Consider the following 27157-nt stretch of genomic DNA (forward strand, 5'->3'; position numbering starts at 1 on the left):
GACCTCCATCGTTTTCAGAATTTTATGTATAACAATTTCTGTCTTTTATTTCCGCTACATTGTCACGTACAATACGAAGTAAGAACTGAGCATATATTTTTCCACGTATAATCGATTATAACGAATTATTATTATCCTAATAAATTATTGTACACACGTATATCTTATTTTACTATTTATACAAATCAGTTTAAAAAAACGCAATATAATTTGTTAAATTATTTTAGAGTCATTGATATAAAATCTATTTCATAATTACATATTTGATTTAAAAATAGAATATATTTATATATTCTTCAACTGTTCAATTTGTTTTTTTATTTCCGCTACATTGTCACGTACAATACAAAGTAAGAACTGAGCATATATTTTTCCACGTATGATCGATTATAATGAATTATGATTATCCTAATAAATTATTGTACACACGTATATCTTATTTTACTATTTATACAAATCAGCTTAAAAACCGCAATATAATTTGTCAAAATATTTTAGGGTTACTAATATAAAATCTATTTTATAATTACATATTTTATTTAAATATGGAACATATTTATATATTCTTCAACTGTCTAGTGTAAACCTGCTATACAATCATGATTACATAATTCCAAGGTATGAATAATTCTAATAATTCCAACGAAACACGAGTATTAATTAATCGAAGTTACTAATTTATTAACGCGATTAATTCATACAAACCTATGTATAAAGCGGAATGAAGATAAGATATTAATTTGTATATACTCAATTTCGTCTTTAACTATTTTACAGGATATTGCTACAAATAATATTTAATAAAGTCGTACAAAAGTATAAATTACGTACTCTATACGTATACTACATTCTTACTGGAAATTTACAATCACATATTGCATGATAGATTCATATACAAATATATATATTGCTTGTCAATTAAAATTTTTTGTAATAATATTTATACAATTGTATTTTATGAGCACACTTACTTACGAGTTCTTATATTTGAGTATTTACGTTACTAACAAATATTGATGCTAACGTGTAAAAGTGAACAGAAAAGAAATTTTCAATTTAACCAAAAGCTAAATGGTTAGAAGAGCGATGGAAAATTAATTTTTTACTCGCTTCAGATATTTAAAATAAATTCTTTCGAATATTCACTAGAGTAAACTTTGAAAAAGGAAGATAAAAGGAAGAAGTCTCTTTTCATATTTTTTACGCTATACCTCGCGTGCTTTGAAACATAAAAGAAAAGTACATAAACGCTATATCTATTTCCTACGTTAACTCGACAATTGAAACCTTATGCGCACGTTTATACTTTATATAAAAACACTATGTATATATATTACAATAGTATTCCTTTCGTTGTAAAATTATGGGGTAATTGTGAGAGATATTTCCTCACGTCCATTAGTTTTTAAAGGTATACACATTATCGTACATTGCACATGAACCGAGCCTATTTTCCACAATGTGGGACATGGTGTAGTGTTGAAAAGAAGGTACTTTCAAAAGTCGAAAGTACTACGCTCTACGTATGCAGTCTAACCTACTTTCGACGCGGCAATTACAATGAAATAAACGAATTACTTGCGTACGGATAATCACCTGTACAATTATACTGCGTTTGAAACGAAACTCTACGCCTATTTTAATGTTATACTTACAGGATGTCTTTTCCGTAATTTCTTAGAAGAAAAATCATCTACATTTTGTGAGTTGATATTAATTATTAGATAAAAATAGATACGTGTAAACTTTACTTGTTTCACTTGCGTTTTATTTAAATTTTAATTTTTGTTCGAATAAAATAAATATTATTTATCTTATGTCGGTTTTTTGGTGTAGTGAAACGAAGTTAGATTTTTATAAATCATAAGTAGTTATTATATTCATAAATAATTATTGATCTGATAATCTTAAATTCAAAGAAGAATCAAGAAGATATGAAGGAAAAGGTGAAAGCATGGATATACTCCAAGATTTGTCTCACTTTTCAATTAATGTTTACTTTCCTCCGTCTGATTGTTCTATTCTTGCTATTAAAATAATTGCAGCATCGCTTTCCCCATTTCATCACTGATGATCGATGAAACATTAAATCTGTTTTGTTCCAAATGTATAATAAATTTTGCGAAATTCAGACACATCTGTTAATCTATTTATATGTACTTCTTTTCAATTGGCTAAATATAATGATAAATGATTCTCTGATTATTTCTAAAAAAATATATTTCCTTATAAATAATAAATCTATGATATAGTCGATATACTTGAAAAAGTTACTACAATTAAGGACTATTGAAACATTTGTTTCTAATAAAATAATATTTTATTCATCACATGAAAAAAGATATAGAAAAATATGCAATGTAAGCATCATCAACATTACTTTAAAGCTTTACAACCTGCTCGATAACTGTATGTATATCTCCATTATGTACGAGATCGATATAAACAAAAATTCTATTAAATAGAACTTATTTAACTGCAAAGAACCACATCTATTCTACTGTAACTAATACTCAGCTCTAAATTAGATCAATCAATTCCTATTAATAATTTTTCACCGTCGAATTTGTACAGAAATAGAACGACGGTATATCCATCGAAATCTGTCAAACGTCTGATGAATTAATTTCTAGTCAGGAATATCTTTTAGGAGATTCGATATACATATGCATAGACAAATAAATGAAAACTGTATATCGAAAATATACATATTAGTAACATGATGTGCCTCGTTGATGAACGTCATGACGTGGATGCACATATTGTCTCTTCCCTTTCTTCGAACTCATTTTCTTCGTATTAGCACCGGGATGGTAGTTGGTGAAGTTGTCACGGATCGACAACTGGATGAATTGGAGGTTTAGTCGATCACCAGTTGTCGGAATGATCCATCCAAACCGAACAAATCATCGTGAGTCTTTGGTTTTCCTGGCCGAAGCGCCTCGTTTGCTTTCACTGATTCCTGCTCCGCGAACCAAGGACCGTATTCTTCTAATTTCTTCACCCAGGTTTCTAAAAAACGAACAAACGATGACTTTTGCTTGATCACTGGAGATCGATAAAATAAATTTAATGATATATTCGACGGTACGATTTATTATCTGACACGTTCACAGACGTGTTTATGTTGAAACGTTGCAACAGGTGTTCCTGTATTGTACATGAGATAATAGAGAAATGCAGAATAATCCATGTAAAGTGGTATTACATTTTTAGTAAAATATATGGACATCCATTTTCCATTTTAAGCAATCATATGAAATATGTAGATCATTTCTCGTAGTACCGATTCCATTACGAGCCTTTGATCAGGATGCGTCATTATTCGATAAGTAGAAGAATTTGAAAAGGTTGCTTTCTTTACGAATAGATTGCGGATACATATGCAAATTCCTATGTCTTTACGTACTTCATTAAAGTGATAGAAATTACGCAGAAACTTACATGATCCATAAAATGTTACAATAAATACAATACTTTAGACATTTTGTGTACTTTTGCATATCATGTACGTTCTATTTTCATTCTACTATTATATACGCATGTTCTATTTTCAACCTTCGTTTCCTCCGTATAAATGCATAAATATCCGTAATCTAATTACAAGGTTCTCAGTTGCCATACCCTGAGAAAGATAATTGTCATCGTACCATGAATTGCTTGAATTGGTCCAGCATCGCCGCCGTATTCGGTCGGTAGTATCTCCCTGGGAATATAATCGTACAAAGTCTTCAAGTCGCTGTGCATGAAGATTCTGTTGCGAATTTTCTCCTTAATGAATGGCTTCACGAAATTGACGATAGTGTCGACCAGCGGGCTAACATTCACCACATGCACCTCCTTTAACTTCACCGGGTAGGCTTCTTGAACACATACTAGGAACTTCTTCACGATAGCTGGTGTGAATTTTGCAAAGTGGGCTGGCGTCGCGACACTAGCATCTAGTACATATACATCTCCAGCCACACCAACTAATTCTTCTTTCAGACGCACATCGCCGATCATCAGAACCAGTTTCATCAGTTCGGCTACGTTTGGAGTTGGTAAGTCCTTGTCGATTCCTCGCATAATTATTACTCGTCGTCCGTTTTCCGTCAAACCCGCCAATGGAGGCACCTGACTGGAAAGGTAATAATTTCTTGAAATATATATTTATTTCAAATTATCGCAGCTTTAGAGTTTAGAGATCTGATCATACATATTTATAAATCATTGATGCAATATCGAAATATTTCGCTTGGGTAAAAGAAAGTTAAACTAACAGAAGAAGCATTATTCGAAGAAATCAGATTTTCAATTTATCGTTATTATTATTTTTGGTTATCTAATTATAGAATGAATACAATCGAACGAATAATTAAACTAGAATAATTAACTTTCTTCGTCTTCCACGTACATGCTTGTTTAATATCAGGCATTTTCGACATTTTTGGAAAAAAGTAGAGCAAAAGGCGAGTAACTGGACTAAAATAATTAATTTCTCTTATTTTCTACGAACGTGCACTCGAATACTGGGAGAACAACGTTCTCTTCCCTTTTAATTCTTTGCTACGAAAATCGAGCTTAGCAACGAACAGTCGGGGTTTATTAAAACGAATCAGAACTTTTCTCGTTATACCATGTAAATTTGCCCGCGGAAAGTTTCTTATTTGGCTCACGGTTCGTGTTAATGGTGTCATGAAAATTACTCGTGCTCGCCGAATTAGAAAATTTTCTATTTCAAGGACACAATAACGTTGCTTGCATAGTCACAGACCTTCTCAGATCTTCTCAGTTTTTCGAATATCACACGTAATATAGAATAAACTTTAACTAAATGAACAGAATAAATAAATAAATATACAATATATATACGATTATGCAGGAAATTATGAATATCATATAATTATGAAAAGAAGTTGCAACAATGTTTCTCAGTAGCTCGTAGCAATAGAAAAAAAGCTTACATAATTTTAGTAATATCTCTCAATTCCGGTCTGGTGATGTCTCTGTTAGTAAAGAACTCCGGGATTGCGGTTCTCATCGTAAAATACATGTCCAGCTTTTTCTTGCACTTTTCCAAGGAAAACTTGGAGCCACGAAGAAACGTCATTAGCCTGTAATCGTCTGAAACGAAAAAAGATGTCTTCTAAGCAGGCAATCATTGAATAATCGTGATCTATTTTTACCATGTCGAATGTTTATTCAGCATATAGTAAAAATATAAATGTCATAGTAATTACGTATAAATTATTAACTACTTTAATAAAAATCCACATAATCATCGTAATTAATTATTTTACATTTATGTTACGTTTTGAACTCTATATTTTATTTCTCTCTTAATTCACTTGCTTCGTACCGATCAGTCGATATTTATCTTTTCTCTTTACATTATATACTTAATAATTAAAATCAAAAACAAGTAGGAATGTTTCTTCCTTCCTTTTTAATTTTTTATGATTTCTCAATTATATCTTCCGTTTTTCTTTCTACTACTTAGCTCTTTCTATCAAATACGTCTGTATTAAATATTGAACTGAGCACAAATCTTAGGATATGTCAATCCATCACGTCAACGAGAAGTATCGTTCGAACGCGATTACCATCGAATTCAGGTAAGTGCGGTTGTTTGGCCAGCCATTCTTTGATGACTTCGACGTCTTTGTCACGTGTCGCGACATTTTCGTTCAGCTCCACGCGAATCTGCTTCGACATCTCCTCCGTCGGTTGAATCAGCAACATCTGAAAATCAATTTTGGTTAAAGTAGTACAAACTAATCTAAAGTAATTGTGAAGATCTATGTTTCTGGAATCTACAATTTTGTTTCCTTTATAAGAAGAAAGACCATAATATTAATTCTAATTTTTGCAGACGGTGAAAAATTAATATTTCAGTTATCTTTTATACGTTCGAATAAATAATATCCAGGCTTTGTCAAATTTGTAGAATCACGTATCAATACATAAAATTGAAATATCCATCAATTCCATTGCGATCGTATTAAACACGAAAGAAGATTATAAAAAATTTTGAAAGATAAATATAAATATACGAATATGGAAATAAATGACAATAGCGCGATACCTTCTAGTTTTTCATAAAAATAGATTCTAAATATAAATAAAATAAAAAGGACGTTTAAATAATTGTTAGAAACAACATAAAACGATGATCTTGAATAAAACCACAATGACAAGTAATCAGGTATAACGAATGAGTTTGTAATGCGAGAAAATTCACGCCGTTATCGGAAAATGACACAGTTTCTGCTACTCCTTGTTTCTATAATTTCTTATACGCGAGTTTGTTGGAAGGAAGTTAATTTATGACAGATAATTAGATGTGACATCGTATGACAACTTTAAGTATGCTAATTGTGACATCCACTGTAGTCTTGCATGCGAAATGACCACTTGCACAATTAATTGGAAAATGTTGCATGTGTTTCCTGTACGGTCTCAACATTTTAACTTTCAACGAATAATCAACGACGAAAATAATGTAACGAAATAAAAATGAAGGAAAAACGAAGGGATAAAATTCTTTAATAATCAACTCAACAAAACCCTACAACTTGCTCTAGTGAGCATAATTTGTCCAACAGAAATTCTGAGAACGTAAAACGTTCTGTCGGTTAACTCTTCATCGAGACACCATATAATCTCATATATATTGTAAAGTCATGATATAAATATGTTTGGTAGAATAGTTGAAACGAGAAGGAAATCATCGTTCGGATGGCGTACGTATGTATAATAAACGTGATATTCTTCCCGTGGTACTGTTGCACGTGCAACAGGCAATGCGCGCTGTAACGAGTTACGCAAATACTCGACATACACATCGTTCTTATGCGAGAAATTAATGTTGACCAGAAGCGGCTTGCCTAACGCTAAACTTTCTCTACCTCGTCACGGTTGACCGAAAGCAATCCGCGTGTTTCACTATTTCTTCTGAGAAAAAAAAAGTGATCGACAGCACTCGCTATTTGTTCTTCTGCTTCTTCTTCGTTCTCTTTCATCAACTTACTCTGGATTAATTTCAAATTGAAGTCACGCGTGATCTTTGCGCAGCGTGTTATGAATATGAATTTGTTGGCCGTGTTACTTTGTAGGTAGATAGAGCAACGTGTTATGCTATTTCATTGTGAATATTTATTTCTAGTTTGATTGTCAATCAAGAACTATGTTATTTAATGGTGAATTTTGAATATTAATTGGGCAACATATTCTTGTTTATTTTTCAAATTATAATAGATTAGGAAATTTAATATGGTCGAGAGTAATTTTAAAATTTATTACACATTATTTTATTTAATCTGCTCGGTCCCATGATCATGTGACTACATATTTAGGTTCCGTGAAGTAGAATGTTATTTTCATCAAAATCTATGTAATGTAAATATCGTACTAATCTAAGAATAGAAAAGAAGAGAAATAAATTTTAATGAGTTATGAAAATTTATGTATACAGATGACTAGAGTAAATTATTGTAAGAAACGTGAATCGTTTCAGAACACTCCTAAACGAATAACCGTAAAGAAAAAAGGATATTAAGAAACGTTGCACGATATATGTAAATGTTTCTATTAAGATAGTTGACCACGGGTTTAGTTGTTTTGATAATTATAACTCGGATATCGGTTATATAATCAAAATTATCCGTGGAACGTTGTTTGCCTACTAAGAACATATTTTAGATTATGGAAAGTGATCGGAAATCAGTGAAATTAATTATCTAATAATATTCATAAAAATCAAGTTCCTTTTGTAAGATCATGAGGCGGAAAAATAAAATATAATTATAAGATATTCGTGTAAATATGTTGAAAAAACATTCAATTAAAATATAACTATTACTGTAAAATAAGAAGGAAAAAAACATGTCTGTGACTCTCAATACTATTTATTCATAAATATATTCTCAATTTGTTTCTACTACATCTCTTTAAAATAGGGCATTGAATAAAATCACCAAAATTTCATTTTATCAAATTTAATTTAAAAAATTTAAGTTTCCATTTAAAAATATGATATATTAAAAATCGATTGCTTCTATTGTTCCATTAAATAAAATAAAATGATAAGGAAATGAATCAACCGACAAACACGTTGCAGAAATAAAAACGTCTTTGTTTATGTATCGATAAATTACTGTTGAAAGCTATTTTTACTCGCAAATAAAGCATTGAAGAGTGACAAGAATAAAAATCCTTTTAAGTCAATTTATTCGTCACGTAACATTGATACAATGTCACACGTTCAATGAGACTGTGAAAGGCTAACGATATCCTAGAATCTACAATGAATAAATAAAATAAATAAATAAATAAATAGCAAACAATTCACTCGTTTAAATGTTTAACTTGGAACTTTCATAACTACTTTCTACATAGGTAAATGTTTAAATAAGAATTTGTGGATTAGTCAATTCTTGTATCATGGTGTACCTTTAAAACAAAGACTAATATAACAATTGTATAATTTTCTCTTGCATGATAATAAGTTTTAAGGAATTCTTTTTTTAATTCAATTCATTTTTTAATTTATCATATTAATGCATTTGCTTAGGAAATAGAATAATTATAACTATAGAAATAGGAAATAGAAAATAGAATTTTTAGAACGAAGTTTACTTAAGTAAATGACAGAAGAACAAAATAACAAGAAAAAAGAAACAATAACTGACGGATGGTAATATAAATTATAAAATACATCGTTTAACATTTATGCAACATCATAAAATGTATGTGTCGTAATTTTATTTGGCAATAACTAGATATTTATTCTCTACGCGCATCACTGTCGATATGATGGATGATTCTTGATAAATTATCAATAATAGTGTTTCCATACAAGAATTCCACGTTTGATTCATATGCCAATGGAAGTATTTCAATGAGTCATACAACCGTTTAATAAACGGATAAATAGGTATACACATACTTTTTCTTAACGAGAACACACTTTCGACGTACATTTACGAAATATGTGTACGTTAAGAAAGAGGAATTACATAAAAATGAAATAGCTGTGTTTCAAAACCGTAATTCGACGAAATTTATTTCATGAAGTTTATCCATGTAAAGTCTTTCACTTTTACTAGAATAAAATTAGAAGATATTTATTATAATCGTAATTGTAAACACATCTTACGAAAAATTTGCTACCATAAAGATTAGCTCTATAAAATTTCTGTCCATGGAATGTGAATCGCAATGTTTACGAATTTTATCGTTTGTAATCCATTTACTTTTTACTTTTCAAAACGGTGCATTTTTAACAAATTTGGCTTAATAAATTTTATTTTAGGAAATTTATTCAAGGTTTACTCGCGTTAAAACGTCTGCTTGAAATTTACGTTTACAGAAATTACGTACATGGAACGTTTAAGGAATTTATATTACATTTTTGTTAAAGATTTATTTTAAATTTAGGCTTTCTTTTCTAATTTATATTAATGATTTAAATTTGTACCAAGGATTTTGAACATTTTCATCTCTGATATCGAAGAAACTAGGCTCTAAATCCTTATTTGCAATATAAACATTCTCTTCTATATTTACGAAATGCGCTACGAAGAACCATGAAGGCATTTAATTTATCGTTACCTTGTATTGTATACAAACACAATGTAAAATGACATCTGTGCAAATCAGCATGAATGCATGTCCTGAGTATGAATTATTCATTCCATGAAAGCAATTTTCAAATGCATACAAACCAACCATTTATATACAGACGTTATTTATTCTTTATGTAATCAAGTGAAAATACAACAAACATTTACGTTTATCACGAAATATTATCACACTTCTAAATCGAACATTAATCAAACTTCAAACTCTTCAATTTTTAAATCACGAGTCAGATCGAGAAAATTTTTTTAAATCGATAGGAAAATTTCTGACACCAATATAAACGGTGACTTTTAAATAATAAAGATACATAATAGTACGTGTACGTATAGTAATACGTAACAATATACGTAGTAATATATAGTAATAGTTAAATACATGTATTATTATCTTTTAACAGATAATTTAAATTTAAACTTTATTGGCTTCATGAAGAGACAGTGCTATTTCAAATTTGTACACATTAGTTATATTCAAATACCGTTAGCGCAAGTGAACCAAAGTGTCAGGATATTTATATAAAGTTTATGTATATTCTAATTCTAATCTAAAAATAATATATTATAATTCTACCTTTATAAGAAAATAAACTAAAAAATTTTAATAAAAAGTACCTCCAAAATTTCTTTTAACAAACTAACCTTCTCTAAAATTTGTTACAAAAAATTCAACCAATAATTTCAATTAATTTGCTAATATCCCATTAGAGAGGCTACTACTACTATGAATAAAAATGGTGAAACTCTAAAAGCTAAATTCATGGTGATTTACATGGTCATCAGAATAGGATCGGACTCACTGGATGATCTAGTGGCATTATAGAAAAACAAGGATTTTTCATTTAAAGAGACATTGTTGTGCCGTACAAAAACTATACAACATGTTACCAAAGAATGTCCTTGATAAAACCTGAAATTGGGTAACGATGGTTGGAAAGGCGACTCGTGAACGTGACAAAAAGTATAGAACGTACTGATCATATTCTACTAAGATTTACCGTCGACCTCCTGCTTCCTTTTGATCCTTACTTCGTGAAATATTACAAATGCAAACAATTTTTGTCATAGGAGACATACTGCTGCAATATGATATTAGCGACTCGGTCGAAATTGTTGGTTGAATTTTATAATTCTTATGAAAGTTTGGTTTGTTAAAAAAAATGTTGACAGTTGAAATCTTCTAATAGAAAATGCAAGGATCTAGGTATTTGCTTAAACGAATGAAAGCTTCAAATCGTTAGAAATTTTCAAACAGATATTTAGACAACGTCGTGGACTACGGTTGCTTGGAAAGAAGAAATGAAAGTTTGAAATTTAAAAATTGGAGATCAATATTGGAATAGTCGAAAACGCAGAGTATGTTGAGAAAGGAAGAAAAAAGTTGCTGAAAATCAGTAAGATCGCTTCTAATAAAATTAAAATATTTCTATAAGCAATATTGCTTGAGAAATAGAAATGGAAACTTTTGAATGTAAATATCGAAAATCTTCGATTCGTCTATATGACCATTTCATCTGCGGAAAAATTAAATGTTACTAAACGATGAGAATTTTACTCTCTTTAATTTTCTTCTTTTTGTCAGTGCATAAATACCAAGCGAAACAATTACGGCTTCACATATAATCTAATTATAAGACGATAATGATCGGAATAAACGGAAAACAAGAACAGGAAAATGATCGACTGGAAAAAGAAACGTACGTCTTCGACATTGGATCGAGATTCACACAAATACCTGTCTTCTTTTCACTGACATTTATTCTAAACGACCTTTACATGCAAATGCTTGTGTAATCTGGTTACATAACTGATTGTTTAGAAATTAAAAACGGTAACATGTCGGTTGTTTGAGATGCTAATGTGAGTTAGATTCGTAACGAAGAACGATTATGGCGCGATGAATTTGTTTTGAGCCAAACGATGCGACGGTGTACGAAGTCAAAGGGAAAGCTTAAAACGTGATTTCGAAATGTGGAAGTTCTGTGCTACGTAAGCGAGAATCGTGATTATCGCAAAACTGCTGAAAATGTAAACTTCACTTTCGCAGAGAAACTACGCTTGCTTTCTAGTGGAACGATTTTGCGATGGGAAACTGAAATTACTTTTCGATTCGTGCAGCTTTTAAATCTCTAGGCTAGTGTTTCGAAACTTTCGGATTACGTTTTAACTTCCATAGCTTTTGGTTCAAATTACACTCGACTAACGTTCACAGTATACTCAAGGTACCTACGCTCCGCTATATTTTTAAACGTCAAACCGCTTTTTCATTGGTATAAATTTTGTTATTGTTGTGGAATCTAAGGACATCCTAAATATTAAAAATTTTGGTATGAACATATTTTTAGATAGAAACACTTTTTAGATTGAAAAATTCTCAACTTTGGCGAATCCTAATTTTTACATAAAGCGCTCGAAACACATTTGTGATTTTAATTTAGAATTTTAATTGAATTTTTAAAAATTTATCTGATTCAATTGAATTTATTCTGATTTAATTGATTTAATTTATTACTCATATATTAATTTAATTAAATTTCATTTGAATCTTAATAAATGAATCTATTTCTCAATTCATAGACTTTTCTACTATTTACTTTTTAATCCGCAAGTCTTAATTACCTTTGATATCACAGAAAACGATCCCAATTCTTTCGTTCTTAATTTAGTTAATTTAATTAATGTAACTCGTAAAGTCCTCAGTATGCTCACTAAACTCACTCTCTGAGGATATAAGAACTCATCGACGCTGTCGAAACTACCACTTTAACGAGGGAAAAGCAGAACCTCGAGGATAAGAAACGAGAATCACTTTCACTTCCAATCGACTGTATTCTTAAACTGCTCTTTACGCGATAAACACTGATAGAACTCTCATCTTTCATTCATCATTTACAAAATATCTTTAACACTAATTTCGAAATCAACTAATAATCTCAGTGATCGTTCGATGTCAGTGAAAATCTTAGAAAGGTCAATAAATCACAGCCACAACTCAAATGCAGAATTACTCATTCAAATTCTACATTTTCGTGTCGTAAAAGAATATTAAAAATTTTAATGTGCTGCTGAGAAGCCATACTGGTAAACTCCATAAAATAAAAAGCGAAGATATTACAAGGACGTTAGTCTCCAAAATTCACATTTATACGATTTATCTTCGACAAATAACAGTTGGTTATACATCTTTTTTTTTCTCGAGAAGTCGAATAACAGCTACGTCTTTGATCGATGAAATTGAAAAATTCGCAAAAGCGTCATTAACACTAGTAATTTCTCATAGAAATTTTGTAGATTTGCAACAGTATACATTGTTAGAAATTTGAATACTTTCTTATAAAATATATGAATAAAAGAGCTTGCCTTTCTCATTGCATTATACATTTTTTCCTATTTTCTATGCTTTAATTTCTTTGATACAAGTTCTATACCTTTATCGTCTAAAGGATAAATAAAGCGCGTTAATCAGTTTGGCTTCCGAGAGATCAATTGGCCTCAGTTGGCTTCAAAAGATGGAGGTTCGTAATAGGCTTTGCACCCTTACCTTGTCTAATAGCGATGAAACGTCGATCCTGAAGACAAACGGTACGATGGAATCGTGAAGAACAATCGACGACAACGGTGATAACCAAGTACGGCCGGTCACGGAAAGAGAAATGCACGATACTTGCGTGGCGAACCGAAGAGATGGAGAACGGTCGATGGAGTGGGAACGATTACCTCTTGGACCGGTTCTCCTTTATATCGTGTGATGCCCCACTCTCGCTTTTCTCTCCACGAGTCACACAGAACGAAGAAAAGCCGACCACAATCGATACTTGGATGTCCTGCAAGATGGTTATATGCTGTTAGGGAAATAGAAAAATACCTTTAATTATCCTCCATTTTTTGGTATTTAGTGTATCAGGTTTAAAAATCCTCTTCTTTCGTTCGTTATGAAAATACAATAAGATTTTGTTTGTTAAAGAAGAAATAATATTAGATTGTGACACATCGTTTCTCCTAAACTAAAGCCATGAACGTGCAAATTTTTACTTTCTCAATAGAGAAGCGGATTAATTTCTTTTGTGTTGTAACTTAATCAATCTTTTTGTATGTAAATTAAAATAATGGATAAACGATTTCATCTTTTATTTAATTTTTATGTTACGCATTGATATAGTAGGAATTTATTCGTTCTTAATATGATAGGAATTTATTCCCACGAACTATCATTTTTTTATTCTAACTTTTACTCTAAACTAAAGGGATTTAATTGGCACGAGGTCAGTTAATCCGGTACTATCTAAAATTTCGTTCGAATAAACGGAGTTCCGGTGCAATTACCTAGATAAATTCTCCTGAATTAATGCAAACGCCGTGGATTCGTTCGGTATAAAGCAAATTTGTTTTGTTAACTAAATGTTAGAAACCAAATTAATCCTCCTGAAAGTACAAGTAATTTTAAGTCACTCACATTGAGAAAGCGTAATTCCATCGACATGAAACTAAATATTTTTATCTTAAATAATTTGTATAGTCTTCGTCTTCAGTTTCCTTTTGTTCACTTTGAAATTTTTACTTTTCTCGTCAATGTATTAATTCTTTTCTTCAATAACGAATACTCTTATACGTTTAATCGTATTAATCCTCCCATTTTTACAAAATTTACCTCTTTCTTTATAAACATTTCTTGCTGTCCCTTAGAATAAACAATCTCCGCTATACAATAACGCAACAGTTGTTTCTTCAGAAATATGCAAATGTCGGAGTTTCAGCAATCAACTGAATATACAGTTTAATATGCGATCAAACCAGATTTTCTTGGACGTAATAATGTTGGCTGACTAGCTCTTTTTCCGGTTTTTTCTGTTTCTTATACTTTAATATGTATCTACATAGTTAATCTCTTTTTTCTTTTACATTGCTTACAGAATTTGTTGACGTACGTTATCAAAATTTGAGCGTATTTGATATATATTAAGTTTCGATAATCCTGATTGCCTTATGTAGATCTAGCACGGAATTTACAAGCGTAACAAAATATAAAAATAAATACCTCATGGCTGTTAAAATTTGATTTAGTAACCCGGATATATTTTAAAAGTTCTTTGAAAATGTAATCGAGTGAAACGATGACAATAGCATTGTAAGTAAGAATTATACAGTTTTTCATTATTAATTATATTAACAGATCATTTCTAACGCATTTGTATGTCCATATGTTATAACAAGATATTAGAAAAAATATTCATCGATGTTAATTACATGATAATTACAATTTATTCTTAAAAAATGTCAAATCTATACTATCCTTGCATTTCACCCTCATATACACAAACATAAATACAAAATATTATTATTCTACCTTTTCTTGACATTATTTTCGACGTTCCTCTTTGTACACGTTTCAGACGATATTTCAGAATTCAAATAAGGATGTATTTCCTCCGAATAATTAACGTAACGTGTTAATATATCTCACTATCTTTTTTAAAATATTTTTAAATAATACTATATAACAATATATATACTATTTACGTTCTTTAAATTTTATTTCCTTATTGTATGTCGTATTATAACTTAGCGCAGTATTTTGTTTAGTATTCAATTCTTATCTATCATTTTATCGTCATAGTATTAGTATCACGCAATTTACGTTTTCAAGTAAAAATTAGAAATGATTAATTAGCTGTAAGCTTTTCTTGCTGTAAATACCGAAAGTTACATTTGTAGATGATTAATGGCGTTATTTGTAAAACATATATGAATATTACTCAAGTTGTAGTTACTGAAGATTATTCTCTTTTCTTAGAATCATTATAATAATGGTAACGTTCTACGATATTGAAAAGATTCTTTATTGAAGAAGACACAGTGTAGTTATCGTGATAAATAGGAAAATAGTGGCAAGTCGGACAAAAACCAAAGATGATCATTTTTCTTATACAACTAAGTAGTAACATCAACGTAAGGTCAGTAAAGCAAAAAACATACGAACGCATGTTAAAGAAATTCTTTAACATTTTTAATACTGATGTAAACTACTTTAAATTTCATTTACAAACGTTCAATCTCATAAAATATTTTTAATATATTTGAAGCTAATAATATTGTTTTTATGATTTAATAAAACAAATATAGTAATTAGAATATTCTAGAAATTTGTGGTTTACACATTACAAATTAACAAATAGCTAATACATCGGAAAAAGAAATGAAAACCAACGAAATGATTCAATAATTGAAAAAAAAGGAAAGGAAAGTAATGGATAAGGAAAGCAAGGTACGAATTTTAGAAACTTGAAATCGAATAATTACGTAATTTAAGACCAGGAAGTAACGTAGCTGCGTGTGGTGCATCGTTTTTTACCCTGATAGTCATCAAAATGCATTGCTTTCGAAATTCAACAGTACTGTTATGTTACGTTACATATATGTGCGTTATCCGAATAGTGTTATGGTTTTTTTACATACTTCACATACTCTTTTAGTATTATTAGGCTTATACCATGTATTGTGTCCGGAAACATTGAAATGTACAGATGGTGCAATAAATGTCATTACTACTACCAAATATGTGCGTGTGTTACTAGGTCAATTAAAAATTATTGTTGCAATACATGAATTGTAAATGAAAATAGTCTCTTTATACATTTTAATTTCATGTAATTGGGTTATTGTGATAACTACATTCAATTTATTTAATTATTACGTTTGATTGGAAAATAAGGATATTTTTTCAGTTTATTTCAATTCACTTTTTCTTCCTCTATTTTTATATTGTAATTTGAAATCTCCAACTAAATGCAAATTGTTGATTGGTAATAAAACTAAAAAACATTTGCTTTAGAAAACAGAATTACGTATATTACATTTTCAATTGCAATCGTAATATTAAGATTTTTCTTTCTGTTTTACTTGATTTGATCCAGAGTTTAAAAATTATATTAAACTTTCTGAAACTATATTTCAAACCTGTCTATTACGAACAATACATGAAATAATAGAACGTGTTTTAAAGCACTTTTTTATTTATAAAAGAATTCACAATTTTGATCATAGCATACGTAATAAAAATACAATTGTTTTAAATCAATCAATTGCTATTTTATGTTTTGAAATGTTCCACGCTTTATATACCTTGAAGTTTGAAGAAAAATAATATATGAAAGAAAACACGCAAATGGAATACGAGAAAAGACTTAGTTTCATCTCAAAATTCAGTTTAAATGTTTAAATGTAATAAAGCGATTATTTAATCCATGGACATTGTTTCTCGTTATTCTTCATGCTTATGTAAAAAACATTCTTATCCGGGAATTTATTACTAACGAAAAATATCTAGCAAAAATATTAGAGAAAAAAGGAGTTTCTCTGGTATGACAATTTAATAAAATTTTGCACCATTTAAGACACTTTTTCATATTCAGAATTAAAAACCTACAGCTTCATAAGGATAAAATAAAATTTACAAAAAGCAACAGTGATAAATTCAGAAATGACGAAAATTTTAATAGTGTTTGTTTTACCCAGGAAATTTTTGACGCAGTTTCCATAAAAGAAAATTAAAAATTAGGTCATCGATTATAAGATCAATGTGAAAGATCTTTTCTTTTTTTTTTAGGAGGTAAGGACAAATGCGCCAACCAACGAGATAATTATGCCAAAGATCGTGGTGAACTTCTCCGCAATTTTAAAGTTTGCTGAATTCGTATCTGATTCTGGTGATGCATCCCTCTCCTCGAACTTTACTGTTTCCTCCTGCAAGCAAGTATTTACGAATGTTTCAGTATATACATATATATTTTTCAGTTTCGATTAACAAAAATGAATGTATCGTAATTGTAAGTAAATCATTTCGTTTTTTTATTTTAGAGCTAGTAATGAGATTTAAGAAAAAATAAAAGAGGCGAATATTAAGTTTGAAATGCTATATAAATCATTAAACTGAAAATAAATTGGTTCATTCGCAATATACAATTCATGCAAAATAAGTATTAAATTTAAAATGAATTAAAATTTATATGAAATAAATATTAGACTTGGAACGAATTAAGCATTGAAATCTAAATACTTTACCTTGACATTTAAATCGGCCACATTTTTAACTACTTCGTTCTGCCGAAAAAAAGAAGATAATATTAATCTAATAATAAGGCTGGATGAAATAACTAATTACATAACGATTACGTTATTCATTGATGGGATTACAGAAATGTCGTTTATATAATGCCCACGCGACGCTTTTAATTACTCTGATTAATGAACACGGCAATATCAATTCTATGTCGGAAGAAGTATACTTTTCGTTACTTTAAAGCTAATACGTATCTCTAAAAGAAGCGATTATTAGTTTGCAGTGTTTTTCAAATCATCCGAATGAAGATAAGTTGATATATTAGCAATATGCGATTTATGTGTAATAAATATTAAATTTGAAATGAATAAAAATTTATGTAAAACGAATATTAGACTTCCAACGAATTAAACATCAAATTGTGAATATTTTACCTTGGTATTTAGGTCGGCAACATTTTTAACAATCTCGTTCTGCTGAAAGGAAGAAAACAACGTTAATTCAATATTAAGGATTGGTTATAATTTGAATTATTTTATATAATATTGAGATTATGTTCCATAATAATACGATTGCAGAAATGACGTTTATATAATGCTCACGCGATGCTTCCAATTGTTCTGATTAATGAAAATGGCGATTCCAACTTTATGTACGATTTTCGTTTCAAAATCGGATTCGAATTAGGCGAATGGTATAGTTTTCTATTTAAAGAAATTATGTAATGGCCGATAGCAATGATATTAGGATTTATTATCGTATATCGTGAACGATAATAAAAGAAAATTAATATAACGTTGTGCACGCATGACTCAGATCTAGCAGTGAAAGTGCGTATTTTCCTTTCGCAAACTTATTTAATTCACAGCGTAACATACTGGATAAAGTGCTGTTTAGAAGACGAAGTATTGTTTTACCTTAACACTCGTAACTTCAGCTTTGTTGCCGTCATCCTGCAACAAAATGTTTATTTTATTGTACAGTGAACTACAACATTTGATTACCAATAAATATTCTTACGAATGCATAATTATTATAATTATACATTTATAACGTATAATGTATTAGCATTTATCGGAATTTATTTAATCCAGTAATTGGAAAAGTAGAAATAATTCGTCATCTGTATTATTAATACAGCAATGTTAACTGATTTATATTACAGTTTGTTTGATTTATATTTACAGAGACTAGGGCCAATCTAACTAATACTGGCTAATCTTCATTAATTTGTTACTTTGTTCTGAATAAAAGGAACTTATAACGACAGATGTAATTAAAAAGAAATTTTTTAACACCTAGCTGATATTGTTGAGTTATAGTCACATTATAGCACTTTGGGTTAGTTAATTTTAATTTTATATTTTATGTTTTATGTAATATAAATACATAATTAAAATTATATAAAATATATTAAAAGAAAAATAAAATTAAATAATCATTAACATTAAATAATCTAACTCAGACTGTTTTGATCATTTATGATCCAACGATGCCAGGTGTTGAGGTGTTATGTAATACTTAATTATAATTAATACATAGCAAATAATTTCAGAGTAAAAATTAAAAAAGGAATATATACTAATATATCTGCGTCGTTATAAAAATAACCTTAATAGGTGGAAAAATTCCTGTTTCATGTTCTGTACTTAATTCCCATTTATCATTTTATGATAAGTGGAACATTTACTACGGAATGGCAGTTCAAGAATGTATTCTATTACACGATATAACATGTATTTATTATGCAAATTTATATTGCAAATCAGAGTTTGTTATGAAAAATGTATACAAAAGGTTACAAGGCGAATTGCAAAGAAAAAATTCTAGTTTCTAAAATTCCTAGGAAAAGAATTCTTCACCATTTAAGGATTTTTTAACTCTATTTTGTTATATATTATTTACGTCTACATCATGGAAACTACTTATATTATGATAATTAATTATATGGCTACGAACTAATTAAACTTCACTGGAGTAATTAATAATTCGTTCGATTGCCAAGTAAACGAGAAAGTTTTTCACAACTACAAATTAACTCAATATTTACATAAATCACGCTTATTTACAATTATGATTATATTAATTATCGTAGTCTACAAGTCCGTGGCTCAACTTTAACTGTGTTCTTTTATTGTTAACGATTGTATTCCATCGACGTCAACCTCGTCCTCGAGGTATACACAGAGATATATACGAGATATAGTTTCAAGTATCAATCCCTCCGTCATATTACTTTTCCCATTCGTATATTTTTTCGACACGAATCATATTTGATATTCAGCCGGGAATAATATTAGAAAAGAGCTGGTAATTTGAAACGTGGGTGTTACGGTTAAAATTACCTTGACAGAAATGTTAAATTAATAAAGTAACAGGTCATATTTCGTATGTTGAATAAAAATTTGATGAGTAAATTAGTTTCCACATTATTTATTTCTCCATAACGTCATGCCACTTAAAAGTTTTATATCCATGTGTCTATATTATTTCGATTGTCTTCTAATATAAATATCGTTAAATTATTGATTTAGTATTATAGCACTTGACACATCTATCTTCATAGTTTAGTGCTATATATCGACACCTACGAATTTTTTTACGATTAACAGTTTGATATAGCAATTTGTACGATTTTTTTTGTAGTAGTAAGAGATAGTACAATTTTTTGATCGAAGATCAAACAATTGAGCGCCATTCACCGATTTGAACGTATCTTTACATACTGTCACATATCGATTGCATACCTGCAGAATGTATGTTAGAAACATTTTTCTGATATATCTTATACCCGGAAAGGTCATGATTAATTTCAGCTTGTGTCAGAACCATGAATTTGAATTACATGTAACAAAATGTCCATACGAAATCGATCCTTCCGTGGAATTCAACATTTTTATTTATATTCTATTATTATGTATATATATATATTATCCTATGTATTCTATTTTTAAAACATCACTTGACAATTTTTGTTCTTAATTAAGAATTTTTTGACGTAAATATACAATCGTTTTATTTCGTCCTAACAATTTAACGAAGTTAGATGTATTTAGAAACGCATAAGAGGATATTGTACACTTAAAATGATCTCTGTATTACATGCAATAGTTTTACAAGATACTTTGAAGATCAGATTTCAAATAAGATAACACGATGAGCGAAACTATAGATATTTGACAGAAGCACAAAAAGATTTTCTATTTTCCGTGAAAAACGTAATCTAATTTATTAATCAGATTACTAAGTATATATATAGACATCTAATTTGTCATTGGTCAAATAAAATTTAATTGATCGTTTACATGCTAATTAATTTGTTAGGTTTCGTTTTATTTCATCGAAAAAGCATTGTTTCCGAATATCGAACGAATTCCTATTTTCTGAAATTCATTCACCATCATGGGAATTGTTAATCGACAAAAGCGAACGTTATTACTACGACTATCATGATATTCCTATTACTAGACTGTTTTATCAGGTTCAATGTCTAGGTTACTATCGAAGAACGCTATTTATACTCGGAAGTGGTTTGTATCAAGTATTCTTGGACAGTTTGAAACTGTCGTCATACCGGTGAATTCGATTCTAACTTTCAACGAACAGTTCACCTCTGTCTCTATCCTTCATTTATTATTATGTACTATCCTTATCGTTCATTTATGATAAAAGGGGTAGTAGTCAATGCTACTAATCATACTACTCGTTACTCCTTACTACATTACAGTGTCATCTGTTTCATTCTCTCAAATATTTGATCCTTTAATTACTATTCCCACGTTGATTCTAATGTAAACTCTAACGTACCAGCAAATTAACAACTAAAATTTGTAATATGCTAGTATCTCTTGCATAATTCTGCAACAAATTATTTTTGTTCCAGAAAAGATCAACATAGTCTCACCGATTTTTTAGCAGTATCTCGAGACGTTCTTCTCAGCACGGCCACCTTATGTGGTATGATCTTCAACTGAGCAACAGGAGGCGAAATAGCATCATGTCGACGATTTCTGCAACCGGAGTCCTGACAGCCATTGGCAATGATATGTTTAACGGCAGTTGGAACGTCCCAAATTGTCGTGGCCTCGCGAATCATTTTGGCGGATGGTCCTTGTGCAAAGAATGGTACAGGTTTGCCGTCGTGCGGGCAGGCTCCTATCACCACGAGCAGCGTATCCTGCGATGCCTTTTATCATCATTTTATTAACATTAATCGGTGAGAATGAATTTTCGAGACGATATAGAGAAGTAAAACGAAGCAAAATGATTTTAAAATAAAAAATCTAAGAACAAATGAAAAAGTTGAGATTGTTGTGAATGTAAATACTTTGAAAAAGTACTCTTCGTTTAATAGTACACTAACGATATTCCAGTACAAGACAGGAAATCCTCGTCTATCGTAATTAATCCTAGCAGCAGCGAAAGCGTTAACGAGTTATCCTTGTTAAGGAAATACCAAATGACTTTCTCAACTCGATACCATTAGCTTATCTCGAAAACAAAAATTATTATAGAAAAGAAAAAAAGAGTTCGTTTTCCCTTTCGTATCTTTTATCAAGCATAAATTTTTAACCGCGGTAAACATTTTTAAACGAAATTATTACACAAAATATGAGTATTATTTCTACTATTTTTTTGTATATATGTTGTCTCGAGAAAACTAAGCGTACAATTATTTTTCTGATCTATCCTAGATCATCTGGCTTCGTATTTGATAATAGCAACAGATAAGACATACTATGTATTGGGAAATTAAATTGCATGAATCAAAAGCATTACAGATTTCTGCAAAATTATTTACTTCGCGCTGTAGAAACTCCAATGCTGTATCGAGCTCGCTGGCAGACACCGAAGCAACCAATATGAAACCTTTCTCGTTTTCAACCGACTTTAACTCCTCGACCATGTCCACGAAATTGGATCGAAGAAGATGCGATTTGCGAGAGGAAATAGGGTCCTCTGAGGCAGCGACGTTTCTACCGAGAGATTCCAGCAACGACCGAAACAGAACGAGCCTTATTTTGGAAAACATATCGAACACGTTCCACGCAGCTTCATCTATATTGTATATAGCGATTGGAAAATATGTATATTGCAAAATTGATGCTCAGTCACAATATTTTTTTCATACTGTCAGATTGGTGCATATGGGGAAAATTGTTTCTTTGAAATTTGAATTTGACAATTAAATTTTCAACTGATCAAAGAAGAAATAATTTATTATAAATTGCACCCACATATTTAAAAGATTTGTATTAGAAGATTTGTAATTGAAATATGAAAACCTCGTTATTGGTAGCATCGATAATAAAAAATATTTAATAACAAAAAAGACTTCCTGAAAATGGGAATATTAACAATTTGAAAGATTCGTATGTTACGTTACATGTTATTAATTATTTTATTAAATACTATCTTATATTTATACAATTAAAATACTCACCGTCTTCCCGAGCGTTTTGTGGAGGCATCAAAGGAGGGACTCGATCGATCGGTTTTCCTAAGTCGATAACGCGCCAGTCACCACGAATTTCCGGCTTCGCTTTGTGAACTTCCGGTTTCATGTTAATCTCATCAATTTCGTCGAAGTCTCTTGAGAACCCTACCGATTCTTCAAATCCGAACAACGATGGAATAGTAAAGTTCGCGTTGGATAACGTTCCTGTTTACAAAAAAAATGTTGTTACCAGCAAAACAATATTGAAGAATAACATAAAATGTGAAAATATAGACAAATTATTATTTATGCTGAACACTTCGTTAAACATTTTGCTAAATATCTTTTCTGAAGACATAAAAGAACTTGTGCGATTTCAAACAAATACGTTGGGAAGCAAATAGACTATGTTAAAAGGGTATTGCTACTGCAAACTGACTATTTTTGTTGAAATAAAGCTTGTAAGTGTGTTGCGGATAATCATTGGCTTTTCTCGTTATATCTATATACAATTATTAATTTACATGTATAATATAACACAATATAAATTTACAAAGTACAGCGTTACATAAATTTTGAAGAGCTAAACCTGTAGTCATTCCCTTAACATCTCGAGTCCAAAGCAACAATGTTGCAATGTTTGAACGCAGGAAATGTTCGCAATCGTGTTTCTTGTCCCTATTGCCGGGAATTAGTGCATCGTCCAAGGAGAATCTTGCCTTGTCTGCTTGGATGTTGTTACAACTCTAAAATAAATTTCAATTTTTCAATCAATGCTAGAGCTGATAACAACACGCTTTTTCTCGCCAATTGTTTTTGGTTTTGGTTGTCTTTGGTTTTTTCTATTTCATTGATGTTAAATTTAACATTTCATTCCTGAATTAAACGATGTTCGTAATTGTTAATTAGTAAAATTCCCGTATAAAATATAACATAAATTGACAAGTTTGTAAACTCGATCACACAATTTTGCTATACTTGATTTTTGCCTTATTTTATCCTATAGAATCCCTCTCACTTTACACGTACCCGGAATTTAAGCACGTGACGTGTCCTTGCTTATTTATTTAATTATTTATCGATCCAATTATTAAAATTATATCCACACATCATAACTGACACGAAATCATACCTGAAGCATCCCTTCAACGGAGAACAGACGCGAAGCCTTGAAACTCTTCCAGAAATCTTCCTGATTTTGGCCCGGATCAGCGATAATCACGACGACATTCCGTGGAGGAGAACTTGAAATCGTTTCGATAGCCATTGCTTCTTTTACAAAATTAGCGTCCTTGGTTTTCGGGAAACGCGTGTCACTTTCAATATTCTCCATGGCAAAACCGAATCTTTTCTCGCGCGTCGTATCCGCAGGACTCGTCTGGTCAATGGTCCTCGTTGACAACTTTGTGTCCGAAATTTGCAAGCCTTTGTCAGTACCAGTCGCTTCCGTTTTCGTACTAGAGACGTGATCCACCGTAACCTTCTGCTCGGTTTCCAGTGATGATACCACGTTCCAGGTTGTTGGAACATTTACTAAAAAAAACACGATTTCAGTACAAAGTAGCTGTATGAAGCAATTTGGAAATATAACTTTGCTCCGTAAAATTGAAGAAAAAAGTTCATGTTTGTCGGATGTTTACTATCGACAATGATTATTTTACAAAAGATAAATATTTTGTACGTTACCTGAGCGTTCCGGGTTAAATCCAGAACAAGACAGCGTCATCGACATCGCTGCGCCCAATAAAACGGTCAAGAAATGTTCTTGTAACATTTTGCTTCTTAAAACGAGAGATTTGTATTTGATAAAAACAGTAAGTTGTACATATTACATCCGGCAATAAAACTGATTTGTAATACCAGACGTTGAAACTACAAAGCTAGTCATACCTCGCAAAATTTCAGCAGAAAATACCTTCAACTTGAATAAGAAAATGTAAGATGATGTTCAATTCGATGTATTTCCGACTTTCAAAATATAATATAAACCGTATTTTCAGTTGAAAAATCCACAAACGATGGATATGTCCGTTTGCTTCTAACAAAAGAAGACGTCTATGATCGACGGTTGTAGAATGAACAAAACACGGTGCTCGAGTGAATAAAAGAGTACTGACTTTCGACCAGACGTTTGTTTTTCAAGGCACTGGAAACAACTCCCCTACGATTAATAGTTCTTTTAAGGCTGTTTATTATTATGATTGCTATTATGATGATATTGTTATGGATAAACATTTATTGTCAGACTATTTGTTACTTACAACATTCTTCTTCTCCACTGATATTTCTGTTTAAGAAGAAAATTCTCGCAAATAAATTTAAGATGTTTAGACATATCGTATTAAAAATATGTTAAATAACATGTACATAAAAATACATACACATACAAATGTAAAATAAATAAATACAAAATATAAAATAAACATATTGTTTTGATGAACATTCATAGATTTGAATAAACTGATATCTAAATAATTCAGACTTAATAATGTGAGCAAAACGTAATACATTAGACCATCTTTGCAGCTTTTTGATATAATATTTTCAAGTACATGCGCATGTATGTAATTTACTTAGAATTAATCTTCGCTCTGCTTCCGGCATTGATGTCTCTGAAATTTCTTCTTTCGACGATGGAAGATAATTCACAGGAAAGATATACATATTTCAAATGGTTTGAAACAATTCATATTATTATTCATAGTCTTTTAAAATAATTTCTCTGCCGTACCATACATATTTTACCATAATATAAAATACAACATGGTACTATAAAAATCTTATGCATTGATCAAGTCACAGTTTTTTAAATAAAATATTGTAAGGTGTTGTAAATTACGATATGTAAATTATAATCTACCAGAAACTCAATTAAAGTCGTTCTACTTGTGTGAAAGAGATGCGACAAATAAAAGTTTTCATTTTTCTGTGTGCTTCTTGAAGAATACTTCGTTTGAAGGTATTTTAATTAATCATAGCTTTGGTATCACGAGTTTTCTGTGATCACTTGATGTAAATAGTGTCAAGGCTGTTTAAAGTACCTCTATAATAAGCATGTATGAACATCTATAACATACCCTAGATAACTACTCTGAGATTTTCTTCCAGCTTTACAGTTGAAGGGACGACGTATGAAAAACACGAAAGAAGACAACGTTCGTGTAAATAATGAATAAAGTAAATTAGAATCTTTATCGTGGAAAGTTTCTTCTAAGATGGAAAGAAATCGTATCCAATATCAATATTAAATGAAAATCAACGTGTCAGTCTTAGCAACTGAGAATTACTTTTTTCATCTTCTAAACTGTATCAAATTGTTTAATCAATTAACTTATAAATTCTAAAAAATGATTGAAAATTGCGTTTTGAAACATGCGTGACAAATAAATATAGAGATATAAGATAATATATAAGAGATATAATAACAAACTTTTATTAATAAAAATTACAAATATATTAATTAATTATATATATATAAACTTGAAATATAATATAAATTGCTTTGTGTGTAGAGACACGACTTAATGAATTTTAAATCAGGTAAATGTAATTTATTGATTGAGCTATGATTGTACCACGTTGCATATTATTTAAAATGCGGGTTGTAAAGCAAATTACTGATGAATGTACTAACATATGTATGTGTATGTAATTGTAGTCTTCCATTATTTAATAGGATGTCTTTACATTGAGAACAGTTAAGCAATAACGCGGATAATCTTTATTAAATAAAAATATTTCTTCGCAAACGTAGAACAAATATAATAAGTTTATCTGATTAAAATATAAAAATATAATTTAATTATTTAATTAAATATTGTTTCTCTCTCACTAAATAAATTTTCTATTTTTCCTGGTACTAGCAGAACAAGTTTGATATAAAAGATTTGTTATTTAAAAAAATAGAAAATTTATGATATAATCGACATTACAATACAAACTTCATTTTTGTACTTTCTAACATTTTCATCTCCGTTATGAATTACGGAAAAATATAGAATAGCGGAAGAATATTAATCTACCACCTAGACTGGTCATCAAATC

General features: G+C 30.2%; 2 protein-coding genes across 3 annotated transcripts; both read right to left on the bottom strand.

The window, feature by feature from the left end:
- Positions 1–518: 518 nt before the first annotated feature.
- On the bottom strand, positions 519–13326 carry LOC139992917 (alpha-tocopherol transfer protein-like). 2 transcript variants are annotated; one of them, XM_072014341.1, is made up of 5 exons: positions 13162–13326; positions 5586–5724; positions 4947–5106; positions 3651–4120; positions 519–3012 (listed from the first exon to the last, which is right to left on the bottom strand). In XM_072014341.1, exons 2-5 carry the CDS (start codon positions 5722–5724, stop codon positions 2861–2863), a joined length of 921 nt encoding a protein of 306 aa, XP_071870442.1. In that variant the 5' UTR covers positions 13162–13326; the 3' UTR covers positions 519–2860. The 2 variants fall into 2 exon arrangements, with proteins under 2 accessions (XP_071870442.1, XP_071870359.1); XM_072014258.1 differs by lacking the exon at positions 13162–13326 and adding an exon at positions 12240–12387.
- Positions 13327–17127: 3801 nt separating this feature from the next.
- LOC139992784 (uncharacterized) lies at positions 17128–25298 on the bottom strand. Its single transcript, XM_072014016.1, has 10 exons — positions 24800–25298; positions 24246–24646; positions 23703–23859; positions 23120–23338; positions 22478–22734; positions 21581–21862; positions 18594–18629; positions 18111–18152; positions 17679–17717; positions 17128–17360 (listed from the first exon to the last, which is right to left on the bottom strand). Exons 1-10 carry the CDS (start codon positions 24885–24887, stop codon positions 17220–17222), a joined length of 1662 nt encoding a protein of 553 aa, XP_071870117.1. The 5' UTR covers positions 24888–25298; the 3' UTR covers positions 17128–17219.
- Positions 25299–27157: the final 1859 nt, after the last annotated feature.

This window comes from Bombus fervidus, chromosome 1 (assembly GCF_041682495.2).
Source record: "Bombus fervidus isolate BK054 chromosome 1, iyBomFerv1, whole genome shotgun sequence".
Lineage (NCBI taxonomy): Eukaryota > Metazoa > Arthropoda > Insecta > Hymenoptera > Apidae > Bombus > Bombus fervidus.